This window comes from Centroberyx gerrardi, chromosome 17 (assembly GCF_048128805.1).
Source record: "Centroberyx gerrardi isolate f3 chromosome 17, fCenGer3.hap1.cur.20231027, whole genome shotgun sequence".
In the NCBI taxonomy this organism is placed as follows: Eukaryota; Metazoa; Chordata; class Actinopteri; order Beryciformes; family Berycidae; genus Centroberyx; species Centroberyx gerrardi.
The window spans coordinates 7,604,190-7,623,849 of NC_136013.1; the positions used below are offsets into that span (position 1 = coordinate 7,604,190).

The 19,660-nt window shown below is 45.3% G+C and overlaps 1 protein-coding gene across 1 annotated transcript; it reads left to right on the plus strand.

Moving 5' to 3' along the window:
- Positions 1 to 457: 457 nt before the first annotated feature.
- crip2 (cysteine-rich protein 2) lies at positions 458 to 19,364 on the plus strand. Its single transcript, XM_071915653.2, has 8 exons — positions 458 to 585; positions 11,356 to 11,450; positions 15,576 to 15,633; positions 15,872 to 16,003; positions 16,811 to 16,879; positions 17,038 to 17,132; positions 17,350 to 17,407; positions 17,701 to 19,364. Exons 1-8 carry the CDS (start codon positions 543 to 545, stop codon positions 17,766 to 17,768), a joined length of 618 nt encoding a protein of 205 aa, XP_071771754.1. The 5' UTR covers positions 458 to 542; the 3' UTR covers positions 17,769 to 19,364.
- The last annotated feature ends 296 nt before the right edge of the window (positions 19,365 to 19,660 follow it).

Here is a 19,660-nt window from a genome sequence, read left to right on the forward strand (position 1 = left end):
AATGTGCTGCAGTGGCAGAATGAAGAGAAAAATGTTTTTATTAATTTATTAAAGACAAAAATGTAAAAGTAAAAGTTAAGCAAACAGTGAAAAGAGAAACATTAAATAATTATTTACATAGACTGCAAATAAATAACATAAAAAAAATACATCACTTTCACCATCAGTAACAACAACAACAACAACAACAACAACATGTTTTTCATGCTCGGCCCCATAAACGTCACATCTTGGCAACTCGGGGGTATAAAAAATTAAAACGTTCCCAGTAGTATTTGCCACTTTGTTGGGTCGTTCATGTGCGCTCAAGTTTCAGTTTTAACATTCCCGACAACACCTGAAGGCAGCATCAGGACGGGCATCGTGGCGGGGGGCGGGGCTATGCAAATGAGGAGCGGTGAACTGAAGAGATGCTCCCAGCTTCTGTGAACGGATCAACGGAACTGAGCAGCACTTGCTCTGGAGAGTCATAGGAAGAAGAAAGTGGACGCCGCTCTAGTAAACAAAACAGACCGTCTGCACTCGACCCGAAACATCGCAACATGGCTTCAAAGTGTCCCAAGTGTGACAAGACGGTGTATTTCGGTGAGTGCTGCCCGCTTTGCAATTACTTTTAGCACATGATGGTGATCCCGCTCATTAGCTAAATGATACTCGTGACAGAGGATCAACGTGTCTTGTGTGTGGACCCCACTAGTTACACTGTTTTTCATTGTTAGTGCTGTTATCCTACACAACGGTTATGGTTAACCTCTTCATTTTATTTGCAAATGTTATGAAACAGTGCTTTTAGTTAGATATGAAGTTGTCTTGTATAGCTATTATGGCAAAATTACATTTCACATTCAGAATATGTTTAGAGGTATGTTTCAAAATGTACATAAACTGGCCAAAATGCATGTCATATAAACATCATCTACATCGACAAGTACGTTTTTGGCCTATTTATACATGTTTTGAAACATACCATAAACATATGCTAACATATGTAATGCATTTTTGCAGTATGGGTGTCATCAGCCTAATATTGTGTCCCCCAAGCTCAATACTACTTTGTTGACTTTGGACCATTGGTGGGGAAAAAAAAACAAAAAAAAACCTGCCTACAATTCCCAAAGGAATCCTTCACATAAATACAGTTCATAGCATTCCTTAGATTAAGCATTATTTTAGAGCAAGAGTTGGTCAACTCAGTGCCTTGCAATGTAAATGATTGATAGAGACAAACTTTGGGAAAACCAAAAGCTGGACAGTTAAAAGGGTCCATGTAAACCTAGGCCGCATGAGCAAACATTTCCAAACGTTTCAATGAATTATGATTTTGCAAGCAGATAAAATACATATGACTTCTGTGATGGAAAGCATTCCCTGTCTGCACAAGACTTTTTTAAATGATTTATCTTATTTTGAGTCTGATCTGTGCCATATTTAATTTGTTGTGTTTGGTAAATATCCAAGCTTGGCAGTTGGCTTTGGAGGTTGCTGGGCGCCCCTTGCCAAGAGTGCAGTAATGCCATATGCTGATATTGCCCACTCATAGAGGAGCATAGTAACATCATGCTGTGTCAGTGGGAAGAAAACCTGCTTGCAAACAGAGATGCAAAACAAAAACACCCACTTGGGCAAAGAGCTTTGATTCACACTTGGTCACACTGAGGAAGATGACATGTTATATTTACGATAAGAAGGGTCTACAGTGGCGTTTTATTCTGCAAGAGGTTCACACATACATTGACAAGTGCAAAAGCAACGCAGAGAAATAAGAGAGATCAGCTCGTGAAGATAATTGAAAATACCCACGGCTGCTTTGAATCTGAGATTTCACATGATGTGCTCCCTTTTCAATTTTCGAGTTAGGATGGATTTATTTTTAGGGAGGCATATGCTGCCGATCTGTTGAATCCTGAGTAATCCTCCTGTGTTTGTGTTTTGCTGTCTGTGGCGCAACAAAAACAAATTTCGCTCCTCGGTGCTGATCCTTCCTACACTTCGCAGCACCCGGAGCTGTCACGGGGTCAAAATCAATTATGTGAGTGGATGGAAGTCCTCTTACGTAACCGGAGTGGCAGTGAACATCACAGCTGCTGCTCATCCTATGGGTCCCGCGAGTCGCTGGACCGGAATAATACGCGGGCAAACAAGATTTATTTTCCTAAAATACAATCATGCACATCTGATTATTCTTTTGTGCTGTAGCCTTAATTCGCAGCAGCATGTCGGCGAGTTAGTCACAGCTCCTCTATGATTTATCTTCTTTTTTTTTATTTTTTATGTAACACACTGAGATTCTGTCTAGTGAAGTTATTTTTACCACGGCTGGGGTGTGTTGCGTTGGGTGGAGTGCGCCTGGGGCCGAGTCGACTGTAGAGCAGCGGGATGATGATGATGATGATGCTGGGAGCAGCTAACCAGCATGAGTGGAATTAGACGTCAAACTAGGGAGGAGTGGAGGAAGTGAGCGAAGGAGTTAATAGCCGTAATATTAAGGTTTCAGTCATTGCAAGGGGAGGATGCGACTGTCAGAGCTGTGACGAGGCAAGGGAGAGGTCAGGGAGGGAGAACGGTTCGGCTGTCGCCGCCCACGGCCTGAAACATCAAGATGATGTCAGTGAGGAATGTCAGACTGCTTCTATAGAATGAGCTGAGCAGCTCCACCTACATACATCCTCCTCTCAGCCGCTTGGCGCTCTCTCGAGACTCCGGAGAGACGCAAGACATCCTGTGCCGGGCTGAAGTTAGATCTGTAGACTGGTGGAAGTCGGGATGCAGGAATGAACAGGGGGAGAAACGTGGAAAGAAACGGCCTGCTGCTTTTGATCTACACCAGGACATGTGTTATTGATAGAGTAAATTGTCTTTTTCCCGTCCGTATAAGGATCAAAATGTGCTCCCATTTTTCCTGCGGAGGGAGAGTGGTTCATGGTGTTGCTATATAGAGCGGGGACTGGCCCACCCTGCAGTACACCCACCTGGTCCTCCAGCTGGCGTTGCCCAATATTGGAATCAGCGGGCATGGCGTGTAACTCCGCCCCTCTCTCTCTCCCCCTCTCTGCAAAAACGTAATTTCAAACGGCGGCGGTGAGCCACCGTCTGGAATGGAAACTTTTTTGGGGTTTTTTTTGCGGGGAAATGTTTTATTATTTTCCGTTCGTTACTTTACTGGACAGCTGTCTTCAGATGGCTTAATTTCATTGCCACTAAAAGGCAAATGTTGACTATAGGATTGAACTGCTGTCCCCTCTTTGCAGCTGCTGTCTCTGCTTTTCAATCACTCAGAAGAGCCGGCAGCCTAAAAAGGGATGTCTCGCAGATTTATTTTCAGAAACCCAAATAAATAACATCAGGAAAAAAAAGAAGAAGAAACCCTGGCATTAAAAGAATGCAACCACATCTCAAGGGTTGCTCAGATATTACTTTTTTTTTATAAGTGCAGCAGGGTGGCTGAACTCAAATTCCCACTGTTCCCACATTGTGGCTTCACATCTGTCAGTTCCAGTGGTGCAGAGATACTGAGAAACACACCGGGGACTATCGACTGACATGTGACCAGGTCATGGACCCGGTGGGAATGCATTGGGTAGCGTGTGAGAGAGAGAGTGCACAACACACACACAGCATGGCTCACTAAATCTCCCAACCCCGGACCCGAATGTGGCTGAGTGGTCCAGCAGCAGCAGCGGTGGCTCTCGTGCATGACAAATGGCAGCAGTGGCTCTTTGTGCAACTAAGTGAATAAACGAGAAACTAATGGGAACTAATGGTGTTCTGCTGTGAGATTTTCTCTCTTTTTCCCACTCACTCACTCACTCACTCACTTTCTCTCTCTTTCTCTCTGGTGCTTTCTCTCTCCCTTTCTTCAATCACCGGGTCTCGCCTCAGGCCCCGAATTCCTCTTCCCCTGGATTTTAAGTACAGGGAAAGAGGGGGAAATGGGATGGGATGGCTCGCCTTTATTTAAACGGAGACTCTCAAAGTGCCTCATGCATTATAATGAGAAACGACATCTCTATTCACACAAGGCTCTTTCTGTCTCCGCTTGCTGGTTTGTCCTTTCAGGGGGGGCAGAATACCTTCGTCCTCTCAACCCTTCCCTGACGGTGCCGGAGCAGAACACTGTTTCCCACACACACTTCTTTTTATCCTCCTCTACCCCAAACATCCACACAATATCTTTTTTCCCTCCCCCTCGCTCTTTCCTGTCAACACTAGAGTACCCTGTTTTCCACTTGGCTGCCCCATGGGTTGTGTGAATGTACCTTGTCAGTTATGTAACGTCATTTCTTGAGTCGATGCCTCCCGCTCTGTGCCATTGCATAACCTGTGAGCCTCTGTGAAACCAGTCAATGAGGGTCCTTTTTCTCTGCCTTTCTGAGGCACAGATATGATCCTCTAATGCAGATGGCATTACACTGGGTGCACCCAAACACAGGTGAAACGGTTCCACCTTGCTAGAGTGTGACCTTTTATATAACAGCAGATGGACAGAGGAACCGATCTGGTTGTTTGCAGTTAAAGTATTTCCAAATTATTCACTTTGGAAAAAATCAGATCACAGTGGGGAAGGGAATTACTCCAGCGCACCACGTTTTCAGTTATTGATTGTACACAGAAATGACTTTATTATAACTTTATTATTAACTTTGTTACATTTTACAAGACTCAGATGATTTCACTCAAAGCGATACAAACGCTACTGCCTTCTATGGCTCTGTCACATGTCTATTCCAGGAGGCATCATATTTATCCTATTACCACAGCCTAGATCTATAACAGGGTTGGTGCCGTTCTACCGACACAGGTCTACTCCCACGGTAGAATGCATGGTCCACTACTTTGTAGGCTAGTCATGCAGTCCAGACCTATTTGAAGTCCCTCTAGCCAGGGACATGGTGTCCTGGCCGGTTAGCGATGAGATGCAGTGCGGGGCGAGCGGGCCCGGGGGTGAGGGAGGGGTGAACGAGCCGCTGAGGCAGGGACAGTGAAACGGCACTTTGCCTGCGGCTCCTCTGACCAAACGCAGACAGGATGCGAGTTAACTGCAGCTCATTTGCGTCAGCCGGCAGGATTCACGAGGTCGGCCTCTTTATTCACAGAGGGAGGGAGAGAAAGGGAGAAAGGCTGGAGAGGAAACCTCGCCTCGACTGAGGCGACAGACGACCTCCAGAGCGAGGTTTTGCTGTGGGGTTGCATCAGCCACAGGGAGAGAGGGATCCAGACACATGTGTCCCAGAGGTTTGTTGCCGTCAGTCCCCACCCTGCAGAGCCACTGCAAGCACCACAGGGAACTACAAGCACACGTGGTCTCTGAACAAATCAATCCTTATGTCCAGCACACCACTGTTGGGGTCAATTCACTTTCAGTTCACTCAAATCCAGCAGAGGATGTTCTTCAAAAGTCAGAAACAAACTCTTCCATAAATCTTTTGCCAGTCTTTTGTATCTTTCCATCTATCCAGTACGGCTAGACTTTTAATCGTGTATAATCGTGTTTTACGATACACATAGTCTGTGAAATACATTCGCTCCCCAAATCATCAAGACTAATAGTCATAATCACAATATCTAGCAAAATAATCAGGATTGTAATTTTAGCCAAAACTGTGCAGCCCTTCTATCAAGAGATTATGGTGAATGCATAATTATTTGCAAATTGCAGTTTCAGTTTAGGCTACATTTTGACTTGAGGAGGAATTGACCCCAACCCACCACACCCCCCCAAAATTTAGACAGCCTGGGTATGTGATGCTGCCGGGTGCACAACCTGTTCCCCTACTGAAAAACATCCAAAGTCAGTGCACTGGGTGGGGTTGAATGCCAGTGTGTGCCCGACTGAATGGCCATTGTACTTTAATCCAAGTAAAAGGCCATATGTCCTTGAGGGTGTTTGTACTTCAGAGAGCAGAATGGAGGGAGGATGCAGAGACGGAAACGCAGGCTGCTTGTTTTTTCCTTCCTGCCACAGGCCCTGAGTTGGAAGCTGTATGTTTGCACCCTCCCTGTTTCTGTGCACCTTCCATGTGTGGCCCTCTGCTTTGCCTTTGGGCCCCCAGGAGTTGGGTATATGGCGTTTAGTGGGACATGGAGTTATCACACACTGCTGTGACAAAAAAAAAGAAAAGAAAAAGTGCCTGCGTGGACTCAGCTGTCACTGATGGATGGAGGCAAAGAGAAGGGGGGATGGGGATAGGGCAGTGTGTGTGTTTGTGTGTTTATGTGTGTGTGTGTGTGTGTGTTTTGGAGGGGGTTACAGTACGAAGGGCTGAACAGATGGGTCCACATTACCGAGGGCTGCAACAGAACTGAATCCAGCCAGCCGTGATTTAAAAGTGTTTACAAATAACATTGTAACATGGTTACGTCATGGCTCAAGCTTAATTTGTCCCAAATATGTTGATCATTCCTTTACAGCTTTAATCATATGGGCCATTTGATAATGTCAGTTTAAAAATAGACCCGCTTAATGCCAGCCTCGTCTGTGAGAAAGGGATGTAAGCCATTGCAAGAATGATGAATACAGTTATAGAGCTGTTTGTGGTGATGAAGCATCTTGATGGCTGGAATTCCCCCCTCATCCCTCGGCGAATTAAGCGTGTCACTTCTCTCCAGGCCTCTCATACAGCCGTCTGACATCCAGAAACATTAGCCTATTCAGTCCCTGCTGATTTTATCTTGGCCCCAGTCGATAACAGGCCAACAGTGAGTAACGGTTATAGAGATGAGCTCCTGCAGCACGCCAAGCAGCGGACATGGCATCGTCCTCTTTGTCGAAAGCATTGGATTTCCCCCCGCTGCACCCCGATCGAGTTATTGAGTGACAAGAGAGCACCCATATGAGATTTCAGAGCCCAACCCCTGGCGGACATTCCTGTCGCGTTGCATGCTGGGGGGTTCAGCTGTGTAAATGTTGTCCAGTACCTTGTGCTTATTTGTCCGTCATGACTTTTCAGACCTTGAGTAAAGCGAAGAGGACAAATCTCTCCTCGCCTGGCCCGGGGTGAAACTCAGTCCATCGTGAGCTCTGGTGTTTGGGTGCAGCTGCCTCTTATTGTTGATAATTAAGCAACTGTAATTAAGGCATTTGGAGAAATGGGCCATTAATGTTCGCCCCTGTAGACTCCTTGTTAATGTACAAGTTCTGTTGCTTAATGCCCCGTCCAATTACAGTATGTTTTTACACTGTTTGCCCTGGGCCTGCTCCCATACTGCTGCTGGCCCTGGCTGAGGGAGCAGCATCTCTGCCCATACACACAGAATAATTGGTTTCCCTCATAATATGATCCCAAGTATAAGTGCATCATGTAATATAACAAATAAAAAGTTGATTTGATTATAGCGTAGACTGATGTTCTTTGATGCAGCTCTATCATTGGAGGCAGAATGGAAACTCACATGGCTAATCTCATATACGCCTTGGCATGTTTACAAAGACACCATATCTATTTGATGTTCAATTGTTGAATTTCCCCCTTCCATCAGATGCCTTATGACTCCAATTTCCCAGGAAAAGGGAAAGTTAGGTCCTTTGAAAGAGTTCAGTCCACGAGAGAACACAACAGCCTTGTCAGATGAAGACAGTTAATGCTTTGGCCTCAGATGATTTTTACTGTTATAGACAGATATTATGGATATTATTATTATTATTATTATGTTACTGGAAGAAACAATAGCAGCTGTGTTCTAGCTGTTCTCTGGGCCTGGATTTTCCCAAATGAGGAAAACTGTGTGGTTACTCATTAGTTGTGTTCTGTAACAGGTGTCCAATAGGCATATATCCTTGTATATGTAAAAAAAAATAATAAAAAAAAGTATATAGGCCACATATATGTTGCATATAAATAGCCTATGTCATGTTTTATGAAGACCAGAAGCGTGAGTAATTTATGATTTAAATGCTTTTTCCATATAGCAAAGTAGAAGCATCTAAATCATCAAATACTCCTACTACTACTGCTTTGGGTTTTTGATAATCACGGTTTTGCATGGTACATAATAGTACGGTTAAAGTAAAACATTGTCTCCTATCATAAGACCTCAGCTGAACTTTCCACTGAATTGTCATCACAAATCAAACCAGGCATTTGTAAACACTGGGGTTAAGTCAGGTAGCCAAACTATCTCAGTTATTTGAACCATGTTGACAATACAATCAGAGGAGCCAGACTGAAGAGCTTAGGTCAGGAACTTATGAACGAAGCTAAGCAGCTTACAGTGGTGCAGGTACCGTATGGTTTCTGTGACGACCTCTGACTGCTGGCACTCTGCTTTCATTTGTCCTCTTCTCCTCTGGTGCTAAGCGTTTTGCAATAGCATCATCTGTCAATCAGCACTGTATCAAGAATGACGTTCATAAAAAAGGAAACAGGACTTATTTTTTTATTTTTTTTTGTCAAACACAGACACAAGATTTGACAAGATTTAATAATGACATCATTGTGAAAGGGTTAGGGTTAGCCTAAATCCCACAAATGCGGAGCCTTTCTGGCCACATCTAACAGCAAGCACATTTGACTGGTCCATAACAGCTGAATGTGGCACTAACCATGCCAGGGTTCGAGATTTGATTCCTGCTGGGCCCACCCATGCTAAAAAACATACACGTTTCATGTTATTGACTGAATTATATCACTGAGGAAAATGTGATCAAACATTTGAAACAAGGTTGTATAGCACTTCTGCACTATGCACTTTAAAACTGGAGCATCTAAAACTAAAAATAAAAGAAAATGTGGGGATTGTACTCATTTCATATTGACTGAGCTTGCAATAATGGACCTACTTAATTCCAGGTATCTTTTAGTCGGCCTGCGGCAAAGACAGACAGCAATGAGAGGCCAGACGTTTTGCAGCTAGAAACTCCAATCTCATACAGTAAAAATACACAGTCATTTACCAAGGTATGTGCACTATGTACATTAAACCACAGGGGAATCCCTTCGTTGTGTGCTTTGGAGTCGAGGCTAATTGTAGGTTGATGGTAGAGAAAATAGATTGGCTAAAAGGGTTTGGCACATCCTCATCAGTGTTGACAGTGTTAATGTGAATATCCGGAGAGAGTTTCCTGTGAACAGGAGCTTGTTTGTTTACACAAGTGTGTGCATTTATACCCTCACGGTGTTGCCATAACGAAGCGGAGGAAGAGGCGGTGGCTTTTCATTAGCGGGCGAGGATGTAAGCTTCATTTGAGTCCGCGTTTCCTATAGACTTGGTCGACTTGGTAGACCTCTGACTGTTGACTGATTTCTCTTTCTCTGGTCCAGTCATAGTCACTGTATGTGTGTGTGTGTGTGTGTGTGTGTGTGTGTTGGAGGCACATGGGGCACACGCATATTATGGAGCAAATGCTTCTTTTATGAACTCAAGCACTAACAAATGCATCCATGCAATAATATCAACTCAAAGGCAAATTTCCTGGTGTTATTTCAGTGATAGGGGGGTTTATGAATAAGGATAATAAGGATAGAGGGTGGCTGGTAGTGGGGGGGATAAACAGCTGGACCAGATGCAGATCCCCCCTCCACCTCCCCCTACTCTATAACTCCCTCCACACATAATGCAGACAGACACCCTTCTGACAGACTCGCCCCTCTTACAATAACAACTGCCCTTTTAAACCAGGGAGCTGTTAAACAGTGGACTTTATTACTACACACACAGACACATTCACACACACAGAAATGAGGCCACACTGGCATGTCTGTTCCCATTCATACGCTCTCTTTTCAACGCTGTCTAGAGGTGTGTCAGGGCTTCTGAGACAATCAATGAGACGCACACACACACGCACACAGAGAGAAAGCACACACTGGGAGGGTTTCTGTGTCCCATTCATAATCTCTTCAGTGCTGTCTAGAGGTGTCTAGAGGTGTATAGTTATCCTCAGATTTAAGAGGAAATAAATCACACACACTCACACACACACGCACACTCAGATGAGACTGGTTGAGCCCCTGCTGGTTCCATTCATACACTCTCTTTAAAACTCTCTTTAAACACTGTCTAAAGGTGTCTAAAGGTTTGTGGCTATACTCTGATTTAGGAGGAATGAAAACATACACACAATCACAGCAGATAAGCACTGTTTATGTGTCTCTTTGCGGTTATCCTCCGATTTCTGACAGAAGTCAATGATGCACACACACACACACACATGCGCGCGCTGCTGGTTCCATTCATACATTTCCTTTAAACACTGTCTAGAGGTGTCTGGAGGTTTTGCGGTTATCCTCCGATTTAAGAGGAAATCAATGAATCACGGTGTGATTTATGATAGGCTTTTTACTCTTGACTAACAGTGTCTTTTAGAGTGATTTAATATTAGCGCCAGTCTCCTCTGTCCAAGTCAGCACTTCTCTGTTATATTGTCTTGATGAGAGGTCGCCCCCCCCCACCACACACACACACACACTCCCAGCTCTTCTCCAGGGCCTTGTTGTTGACTGTTTGTCTCAGTGTAATTGACAGTGAAAACTGACAGTGAAACTGATTGGAGAGTAAACAGAAACCCCTGCAGGGAGTAGTCAGATCCTCTAAAGCAATCCTCTGGGCATGGGAGAGGGAGGGAGAGAGAGAGAGAGAGGATCGTGTGTATGTGTGTGTGTGTGTGTGTGTGCATACGTATGTCCGTGCACTGCATACATATGTGTGTGTGTGTTTTATGAGTGAGGGTATGTAGGAAACAGACGGTGGTGTCCGGCTGATTGTGCCCTGCTGTGATAAGAGAAGGTGTTTCCTCTGCTGCCTGCACAACTCCACAGGGCCCATTGTGTGGAAGCAGCAGAGATTTATAATTGGAAAGGGTATAATTAGGGTCCCTCGCTCGTCTGGGGGCGGGGGGAGGGGGGGCAGTCGGTCTGGGAGACGGGATGGAAAAGGGACGGAAACGGGGTCGGGGGCCGTCCGCAGCAGGATGGGTATAGACGGGGGAGGGAGGGAGGGGGCGGGGTTTAGACAAAGAGATCTGGGTTAGCTGCGGGCACCCCCCGCCGTTCCAGCTGGACTGGGACTCACGCCACTGTCTGTCTGTCCCGCGATGACATCATCACGGCATCCTGTATGGTTCACAGGCATTCCCAGTGTCCCCGGGCCCCCAGTGGAACCGCACAGAGATACAGGCTAATCATTATTCTGGAGAGTGAAGCAATGGAGAACGTAATCCCCCTCCGAGCTGAGAGATTGAACGGCACATTATAAGACGCACAAAGGCCGACACAATTGACGGAAAAAATAAAGGCCATTGTTCAGAGTAACGTATATAAATGCTGCTTTATCTGAATGTTTTCACTGACAATGTCCCCTGCACGCTCCACTTCCCCCCCCCACATCCCTCTTTCTCTGTCTTTTGTCTTTCATGTGCAGCTGAAAAGGTGTCGTCGCTGGGGAAGGACTGGCACAAGTTGTGCCTCAAGTGCGACCGCTGCAACAAGCTTCTGAATGCAGGAGGCCATGCCGAGGTCAGTAAAACACCACCAGCAACAGCACAGCACTGTTGACATAACAGTGTGTCATACATAATACACCAGGAGTATTCAACCGTGTGCCAATGGAGGGCCGAGTGTACGCAGGTTTTCATTCCAACCAAAGACTACGGCAGATAATTTCACTGATTAGTTCCTCCTCTCTGGTTGAAGGTGAGCTAATCAGTGAAATCACCCGCTGTAGTCTTTGGTTGGAACAAAAACCTGCATACACTCGACCCTCCGTGACACATGAATACCCCCCGTGAAACACTCTGTTAATGAGAAATCAGTCCTTTTGCTTGCCCACCTCCACAGGGAGGTCAAACGTCAGGGTCGGCTACAGAGCAGCGGCCCTGCAGCTGGTAGGGATGCAGCTTCTTGCTCAAGGACACTTCAGCAAAGGAATGAAACCCAGGCCCTCTGGCTGAAGGACAGTCTCCCTTTTCAACACACTGCTGCATGGTGAAATATTAAAGAGGAAAAAAAAAAGAGATCCTGTTGTCCGCAAGCATGGGATTGGGTTTTTATTCTGGGACTGGGAAAGCGACATGGACTCTTTTTAGCCTGTATAGCTCAGTGTGTGGAGCATGTCACGAACGCTGCCTGGGTTAGGAATTCAATTTAAACTGGGGCCACCCAGGCTAAATATATATACACTCATGATACTGGGAAGCACTTCAGATAAAAGTGTCCATCAAATGGCTTATGTTCTTTTGAACTGACTTGGTAGACTGGGGCTTTTCTCTGTTGTCTGTTCTGTTAGTGTCAGTCCTTTCTATTTTATGTATGGATGTTGTTTTTCTTAATAAAATAACACTGCAGTAGCGTTGATCTCATGGGTTCAAAGGCCTCCAACCCCTGATGACTTGGTTCTGTGCAGTGCATACATTGCTATTGTGAAATATAACAGGGGAAGCCACTGCCGGCTGGTTATGCATCGACTTATTGACAGACTTTCTCTACAGTACATCATTGATGGATAACACAAGCCATTTGGTGGGCGCTTCAGGGCTCTTCAGTACTGCGAGTGTCTTAATTTGGGTAAAATTTTGGGTAAAACTGCAGTGGCCTTAAAACCTCCCAACACATTGAAGCATGTAACAACACAATGCAGGAACAAATACACATGTAGAATGAGAAGTCATAGTATTACACAGTACAACGTTAAGTGTTTTCTTTATTTTTCAGTAGGCAGGGATGTGATTTTTCAGGTTTTTTCACTTCATTTCACACAGCTCCATGCATTTCTTATAGGAAAGGACTGTGCACTTGCCCTTTTCCTTGCTCTGCTCTCCTGTTCCTGGTTGCATCCCTGAGTATGGGTGGCCCTAGTGGGAACTAAACCCCCTTAGCACTACAGGATGAGCTGGTTTCAGATCCGTCTTCCTCTGTTACGTAATCAAGACTGCAGTATCACGTCTCAACATTAATTCCCCGACTGTGGTCTAACGTACGAGCGCTGTTCACTAGCTGGCGTCCTCACCCTCGGGATTTTCTTATCTCTCTCGTCTTCCTTTGCCTTTCATGACCCAGCCAACGATTCAATTTTCACCCTCTCTGTACATGAGTGAATCCCCCCCCCCGCCCCCCCAAACCCCTTCATCTGATTACGTCATTGCCCCTGCTCCTCTTTCTGCACGGGAAGGATGTGACCTCAGCCTCTCTGTACACAAAGGCAATTTCCCTGCAGACCCCAAAGGATGCTGTCCTGTCGTTTAATCTCTGTATGATTACAGTAACACGTAATCTACAGCAGTCTCTCTGTATTTGTTACCTCTCTGTCTCTCTCTCTCTCTCTCTTTCTCTGTCTCTCTAACACACTCACTCACTCACTCGCTCCCGCTCTCCATCCTCTCTCCTCTCTCCATGGACAGCATCCAAATCCCGCCCCAGGCTGCATCGGCACGGCAAAGAGCCTGGCTTTAGTAGGGAAAAACTCGATGCCCGATCATCGTCATGGAAACAGAGGGAGGCTGGCCCAGGAACCTGGGAGATATTGCATGAAAAATGAAGGAATGTAAAGGGATTGTGGGGTCGGGGAGGGTGTTTGATGTTATCCCCGGCCCGGTATGCAAAAGGTTAGGGACCTCGGAGCAATGCTGACTGTTTCTTTAAAAGGGGGAGGGGGAGGGGGGGGTTAGGGTTAGGGCCAAAGGAGGACAGCAGCTCCCCAAGGCTGATGGCAGACTGCCAAGCTTCCAAAGACAAGGTCATAAGTCTCCACTGTCCACCATATAAGATCGTGGCTGAATTAATCCGCCTCATGGTCTCTCATACAGGGGCTGGACCTAGCAAGGCAGTGAGTGGAGGGGACATGGAGTTTAGGAGGAGGTAGGTAGAGCTGAACAATTAATCGGAAAAAAAAATCAAAATCTCAATATAAATTTCTGCAATTTCCAAATCACAGAGGCTGCAAGTAATTGCTTAAGAGAGAGGGGCATTCCAAAATGGATTTCTGAACAAGGTGTTTTAGTGCTGCGGGTGATCTTTGGTTCATGAATCAAGTACAATATTGGTGAAAGCCTAGTACAAAATAGAAACAGGTGCGCTTCTTCCAAAAGGATACTTTGTAGCTGGGCGCTGGACTTCAACGATCAGTGTTCGAGTTGAAAGAAAGCAGCAATATAATGATAGAAAAGAATATAACAAAAAAGACGTCACCTCATTTTCACCAGTTTATTTTTTGGCCATGACTGCTAACGCGTTTCGGTATTACACCTCTTGATGCTCTGATGAAGGTGTAATACCCAAATGCGTTCACGCAGTCAGGACCAAAAAATGAATTGGTGAAAATGAGGTGAAGTGTTTTTTGTTATATTCTTTTCTGTCATTATATTGGTGAAACCCTTTCATCATACTCAAACTCAGTAAATCCTGCACACTGACATCTATTTTTTTTTTTAACAAAATCACTTTTCTTTAAACAATTTTAAAGTTTAAAAAAAAATGACAAGAAAAACTTTTTGTCAGTATCGTTCAGCCCTAGAGGCAGGAAAGAAAAGGAGGAGGGATGGATGGATGGAGAAGACAGACTGGGATGTGGGAAGTGAGGGGGCTGTGTGGCGGGGTGGATAATCCATCTTTAGGGTCCTTCCTGCCCCCGACGTACAGCGGGGGCCAGAGCCGCGGTCATACTGTACAGTAGACTGTACCAGAACCAGCCGGTTTAGTGGACAATGAAGCCCTCTGTGTCAGTTTGTCCTGTCCTGAGAAAGTCATCAGTGCTTAGTCACGGCCTAGCATGGGCAGCCAGATCTGCACGGAGCTCATAAATGTCAACCAGGGTGTGTGTGTGTGTGTGTGTGTGTGTGTGTGTGTGTGTGGGTGTGTGTGGGTGTGTGTGGCTGCTTCAACAGTAGCTGATCCTGTCATGGCTAATGCATTATTGAGGGTGAGAGAACAGGCCCTTTTCTACCTCACCGTCTTCTTGGGGAAAAAGGAGCTCATGCGGCTCGCTGTGAGGATGCCACGTGTGGCAGAGGCGCAAGGGATTGTGGGTAGTATGTCTCTCGCTTCACGCCAGTTTTTTTCCCCCAAGGACTGGCGCTTCGCCCATGGCGTCGGTGCCATCCGCTTGCTTCTTCTCATCTATGGGCATTGGGCTCTGGACCAGTGGCCGCTCTGGCCCTCAGTGCTGATCCCCCGCCTTCCCAGCATGCATCAGCAGCAGGTCGTCCGTGTCTTAACACCGGGTTCTCCGCTCTTCAAGTGGAAACACCGGCAGACACGCACGTACGGACACAGAGCTTGCACTGAAGTCCGGCGCTGGGTCCATCAACACAGTCCTGTTTCCTGGATACCGCTGGTGTCGTTATTATGTGTTGAGGGAACTTGTGACACTGACATCATCCGAGGTTGAGCTGCAGAAGAAGCCCGCACTCCCTTTTTAGATACGTTCTTTCTTTCTCCTCTTCTGCCTACCTCTTTTCTTCCCACGCAGAAATAAACCCAAAAGACAAGATAAGAGAACGCATGGTGATATCAAATAATATGGTTCCTCAGGCACGTCCCGGTTGTCACTGGGAAATTACCCTCGCTGCATCATCAGTTTTTTTTACATGTCTATTGATTCACTTTGTTTTATCAGTATCAGTCATGGTGTGTTTCTCTCTCCCGCAGCACGATGGAAGGCCCTACTGCCACAAACCGTGCTATGCTGCCCTCTTTGGGCCAAAAGGTATAGTACATTTAATTTCATTCAACACAATCTACTTCACAAATCTGGTTGTCTAACACAGCTTGTCAGAAATAAGACGCAGTTTTCATATTGTAAGCAAAGATGACTATTTAGACATCAGCAAAATCGAGTAGAATATTTTAGTAGCAAAGTCAGTAGCCTTAGGTATCTAATTCAAATTAATCTGTCCTTCTGTTTGATTGCAATGGCTTATTTTCCTGCATCCCGTACCATACAGGTGTGAACATTGGCGGAGCAGGCTCTTATGTGTATGACACTCCAGTCAACAACAACCCTTCTCCCACTGCTGTGGATTCAGCCCCCAAACCTGAGGAGAAGAGAGTCTATGCACCCAAGGGACCAGCAAAAGGTAAATGGCAAGAGAGTGTGCGTGTGTGTGTGTGTGTGCCGTGCATGTATGCATACTGCGTATACCGCGCATGTGTAGGAAAGTGTGTGAAAAAGCTACTCGATAGGGAAGTTTGTCCCACGTTTGGGTGTTTTGGAGAAGTGGTACGATGGAAGGAAAGTAGCGTCCTACTGCTGACTCACTGATAAGGACCTCGATACAGAGAGACTGCCGGGACGTCAACGGGATTTTCTCAAGCTTGACAGACAGGAACTTCCCACAGCGGTCAGCCAGAGGACATACACCCTGTCAGCATTTGTATGTTAAAGGGAACGCAGACCAGAATCAGCTGATGTCCTTTGGTCGTTTTATCTCTATTGTGCAGTTTTCAATTTTCGCAGCAGTTTCCACCCACTTGTTTTTCAGAAAGTCAGAAAACTCATCTATGATATAAGAATCGTGTTTTTGCCTTTTGGTACCGCCCACTGCACCACCTGTATGCTCAACTTACACTGGCTCCAGTGGGAGGGAGGCAAAGTGAATTTTGGGAGTTGTAGGGCTTGAATAAGACCAAGAAATCATTTGGTTTGGCAACTAAGATATTTTGCTTGGCAAGATCAGCCTCTTCCAGTCGGCTTTTGTCAACAATTCCATCTTGTAACATATAAAATCTATTTACAATGTGGCTTGATTTTATTTCTATAACCTTAGACCGCTAATACACTGAGTTTCAAACCTAAATGAAGAGATTCATGGTCTTCTAATGAACCGTTTTCCTTGCTGCCAAGCCTTTTCCAATACTGTAATGTGTTTGTAATGTGTTGGCAGCTGGCAGCATCACCACTTTTTCCGGAGAGGCCAACCTGTGTCCCAGATGCAGCAAGAAGGTATACTTTGGTAAGTAGTTCCACACACTTCCAAGAAACAAGGTGAGAAAAAGGGTTGGGGCAAGGAGCGGGAACCCGCAAAGTGGTTGCCATGTTGTCTTAGGCGTGTGTGTGTGTGTGTGTGTGTGTGTGTGTGTGTGTGTGTGTGTGTGTGTGTGTGTCACGCAGCTGAGAAGGTGACGTCATTGGGCAAGGACTGGCATCGGCCCTGCCTGCGCTGTGAGAGGTGCAGCAAGACCCTGGCAGCCGGCAGCCACGCAGAGGTGAGAGAAAGAGGGATTGAGGAGAAAGAAGAAGAACAGAAAGAAAGTAAAGAAAAAGCAAGAAATAGGAAGGACAGAAAGAAAATGGGCAGAAAGAAAAACAGGCAGAACAAAGACAGAAAGAAACAAAAAGCACATACAGAAAAACAAAAGAAATGCAGACAGAAAGGAAGAGAGTCTCATTGTTGTGTTAATGGTTTGTCTTGTTTCATTTCAGCATGACGGCCAGCCTTACTGCCACAAACCATGCTATGCCGTTCTGTTCGGACCCAAAGGTAACCGCTAGAGGGTGCTCTCAACACACCAAATACTGTATCTCCTACACTTGAAAGTGAATGTTGTCTGTCTGAGCACTTGATCCATGCTGCGCACGTTGCAGATCTTGCACAAAACGACCATTACCGAAGAGAGATTTCAACATAGCTTTGTCTTTGTCACAGCAGCTTCGTGAGACCTGGGTAGCCACTCAGGAGCTGTTTTGCGACCGGTCATGCATGCTCACGTTGTACCTTCTCTCGCCCTCTCTCTCTCAACCCGTGACACCCTCTTTGCCTTGTGGTTTTTCCAGGGGTGAACACTGGCGGTGTGGGCAGCTACATCTATGACAAGGAGCCCAGTGCCGTGGCCGAGCCCTGAACCCTTGTCCCCCAGCCTCATCCCTCTCTACGCAACACTTACCATCCACCACAGTATTATTTGTAGCCCTTTTCTCTCCCCCTGTACATTCAGACCTGAGACAACCAGCCCCCCCTCCCAACCCACCCCCGCCCCCGATCCTCTCCTGAGTCTCTGCTGTTCTCCTCTACTCTGCTGACTTTCCTCTAGCAGTGTCAGGTCAGATTCACCACCATGGGGAATGATTCATTGATTAGAGATGCTGCCTAGACGTGTTACATATATTCGCTCCAGGAGAGTGCTAGACAACACTAGATCACTACATAACTACACTGCGTTGTACTGCATGCAGTACCGGCATCCCCACATGATTGCTATAAGTTATTGTGCTTCAGGACATGGAGGTCCTTCACTTCAATTTTTGCCATGTTTACATATTTATATATGGATATGTACACATTACAGCTACACGTAAAATGTCACTACATATTTGGTTCTTAGAAATTGTGCACCCCTATAGCAGTGCAATTGAGAACATGTGTGGTCAGGGGGAGTTTTGAGATGATGCGAGTAAAAACAAATAAATTCAGACGGAAAAGCGATCCTCAGGTGTGGAGAGTTGCATTGTGGGTGGAGGTGCGGTGCGTTTACAGTGATGTGCTGACAGCCAGAGGAATTTCACCTCGGAGGCTGCTGCACACACAGGTGGAGCTCAGGGGCACATTGCCAATAAATCTGAGGGGTTTTCTGTTTTTTAAAATGCCACATTTACAGTTTGGCTGCCTGACAACATTACTGGCCATATGGTTTATGAAAAAAGAACGTGGGATTCAGTTTAAAAAATGTCTACGTATTGTCTAAAGATTGTCCCACTTAGAGCGATGGATCTCTGAGGCGTCTGTTACAAGCAGTGTCCGCTCACTGTTCAACACATCCATGAGTCTATCTTGATATCACATGCATTTGTTTTACTCTTCAGCATATTTTGATAGCAACCTACAGTATATGTCAGTATCTGTGGGTAGTAACATATGGTGTGTTGATAAATATCACAGATGTGTGTTGTACCAAATGATATGCATGGATGTGTTTAAAGTGAAGCATTCTTCGAGGCAGAAAGTGGCTGCAGCATTGGGAGGGGGGGGCTGTGATAAATGGGTTGTAACTCTTACCAGGGGACAGGGTGTATTTATTGCTTTGTTAATTCAAGTCCTTTAAATTTCATTAGCCAATGTACTACTACCCCTATGGGACATATTATGAAGGAGGTGAAACGAGGCAAAATAAGCTGTATAATTCTCTAAGATCAATATTTTTATTATTATTTTCTAGTAAATAACCCTGCTGTTATTTTCCTTGAGATGATGCGCTATTTGAAGTATTATACCTTTTTGCCATTAGCTAGCTTAGAGAAACAAACGAGACACTGCAGACAAGTCATTCTGTAAGAATGTGCATTCTAGTATTGTATGACTGTTACTGTGTTGATTATTACCTATTCTACATTTGTAGGCCGTTAGACACTGCAGGGCTCACTGTTTGTAGAACGAAATGCTGCACTTCAGCCCTGCTGCATTTGTCTTTTTAATCCCTTGAATAAATATTTCATAAACTCTTCATCTGTGTTACTACAATTATTCTTTCACCAATTCTGAACTCCACTGTTTTCTGTTTACGACTTGCAATAAACAAACACTACATGTGGTGTGATTTTTGTGTTTTGTGATTACCAAATATTTGTTTTGATTTTATTACAGTAATGAAAATTCATCATGACCAGTGACAGTTTTAGTGTGTATATCAGGCTTACATCAGACTTTTCCATAAATCATGGTGCTGTATTCACACAGTCTGACCTATATATACTCAACACAGTCCGGATGATGAAGCTTGTTCATGGGTCTTTAAACTGG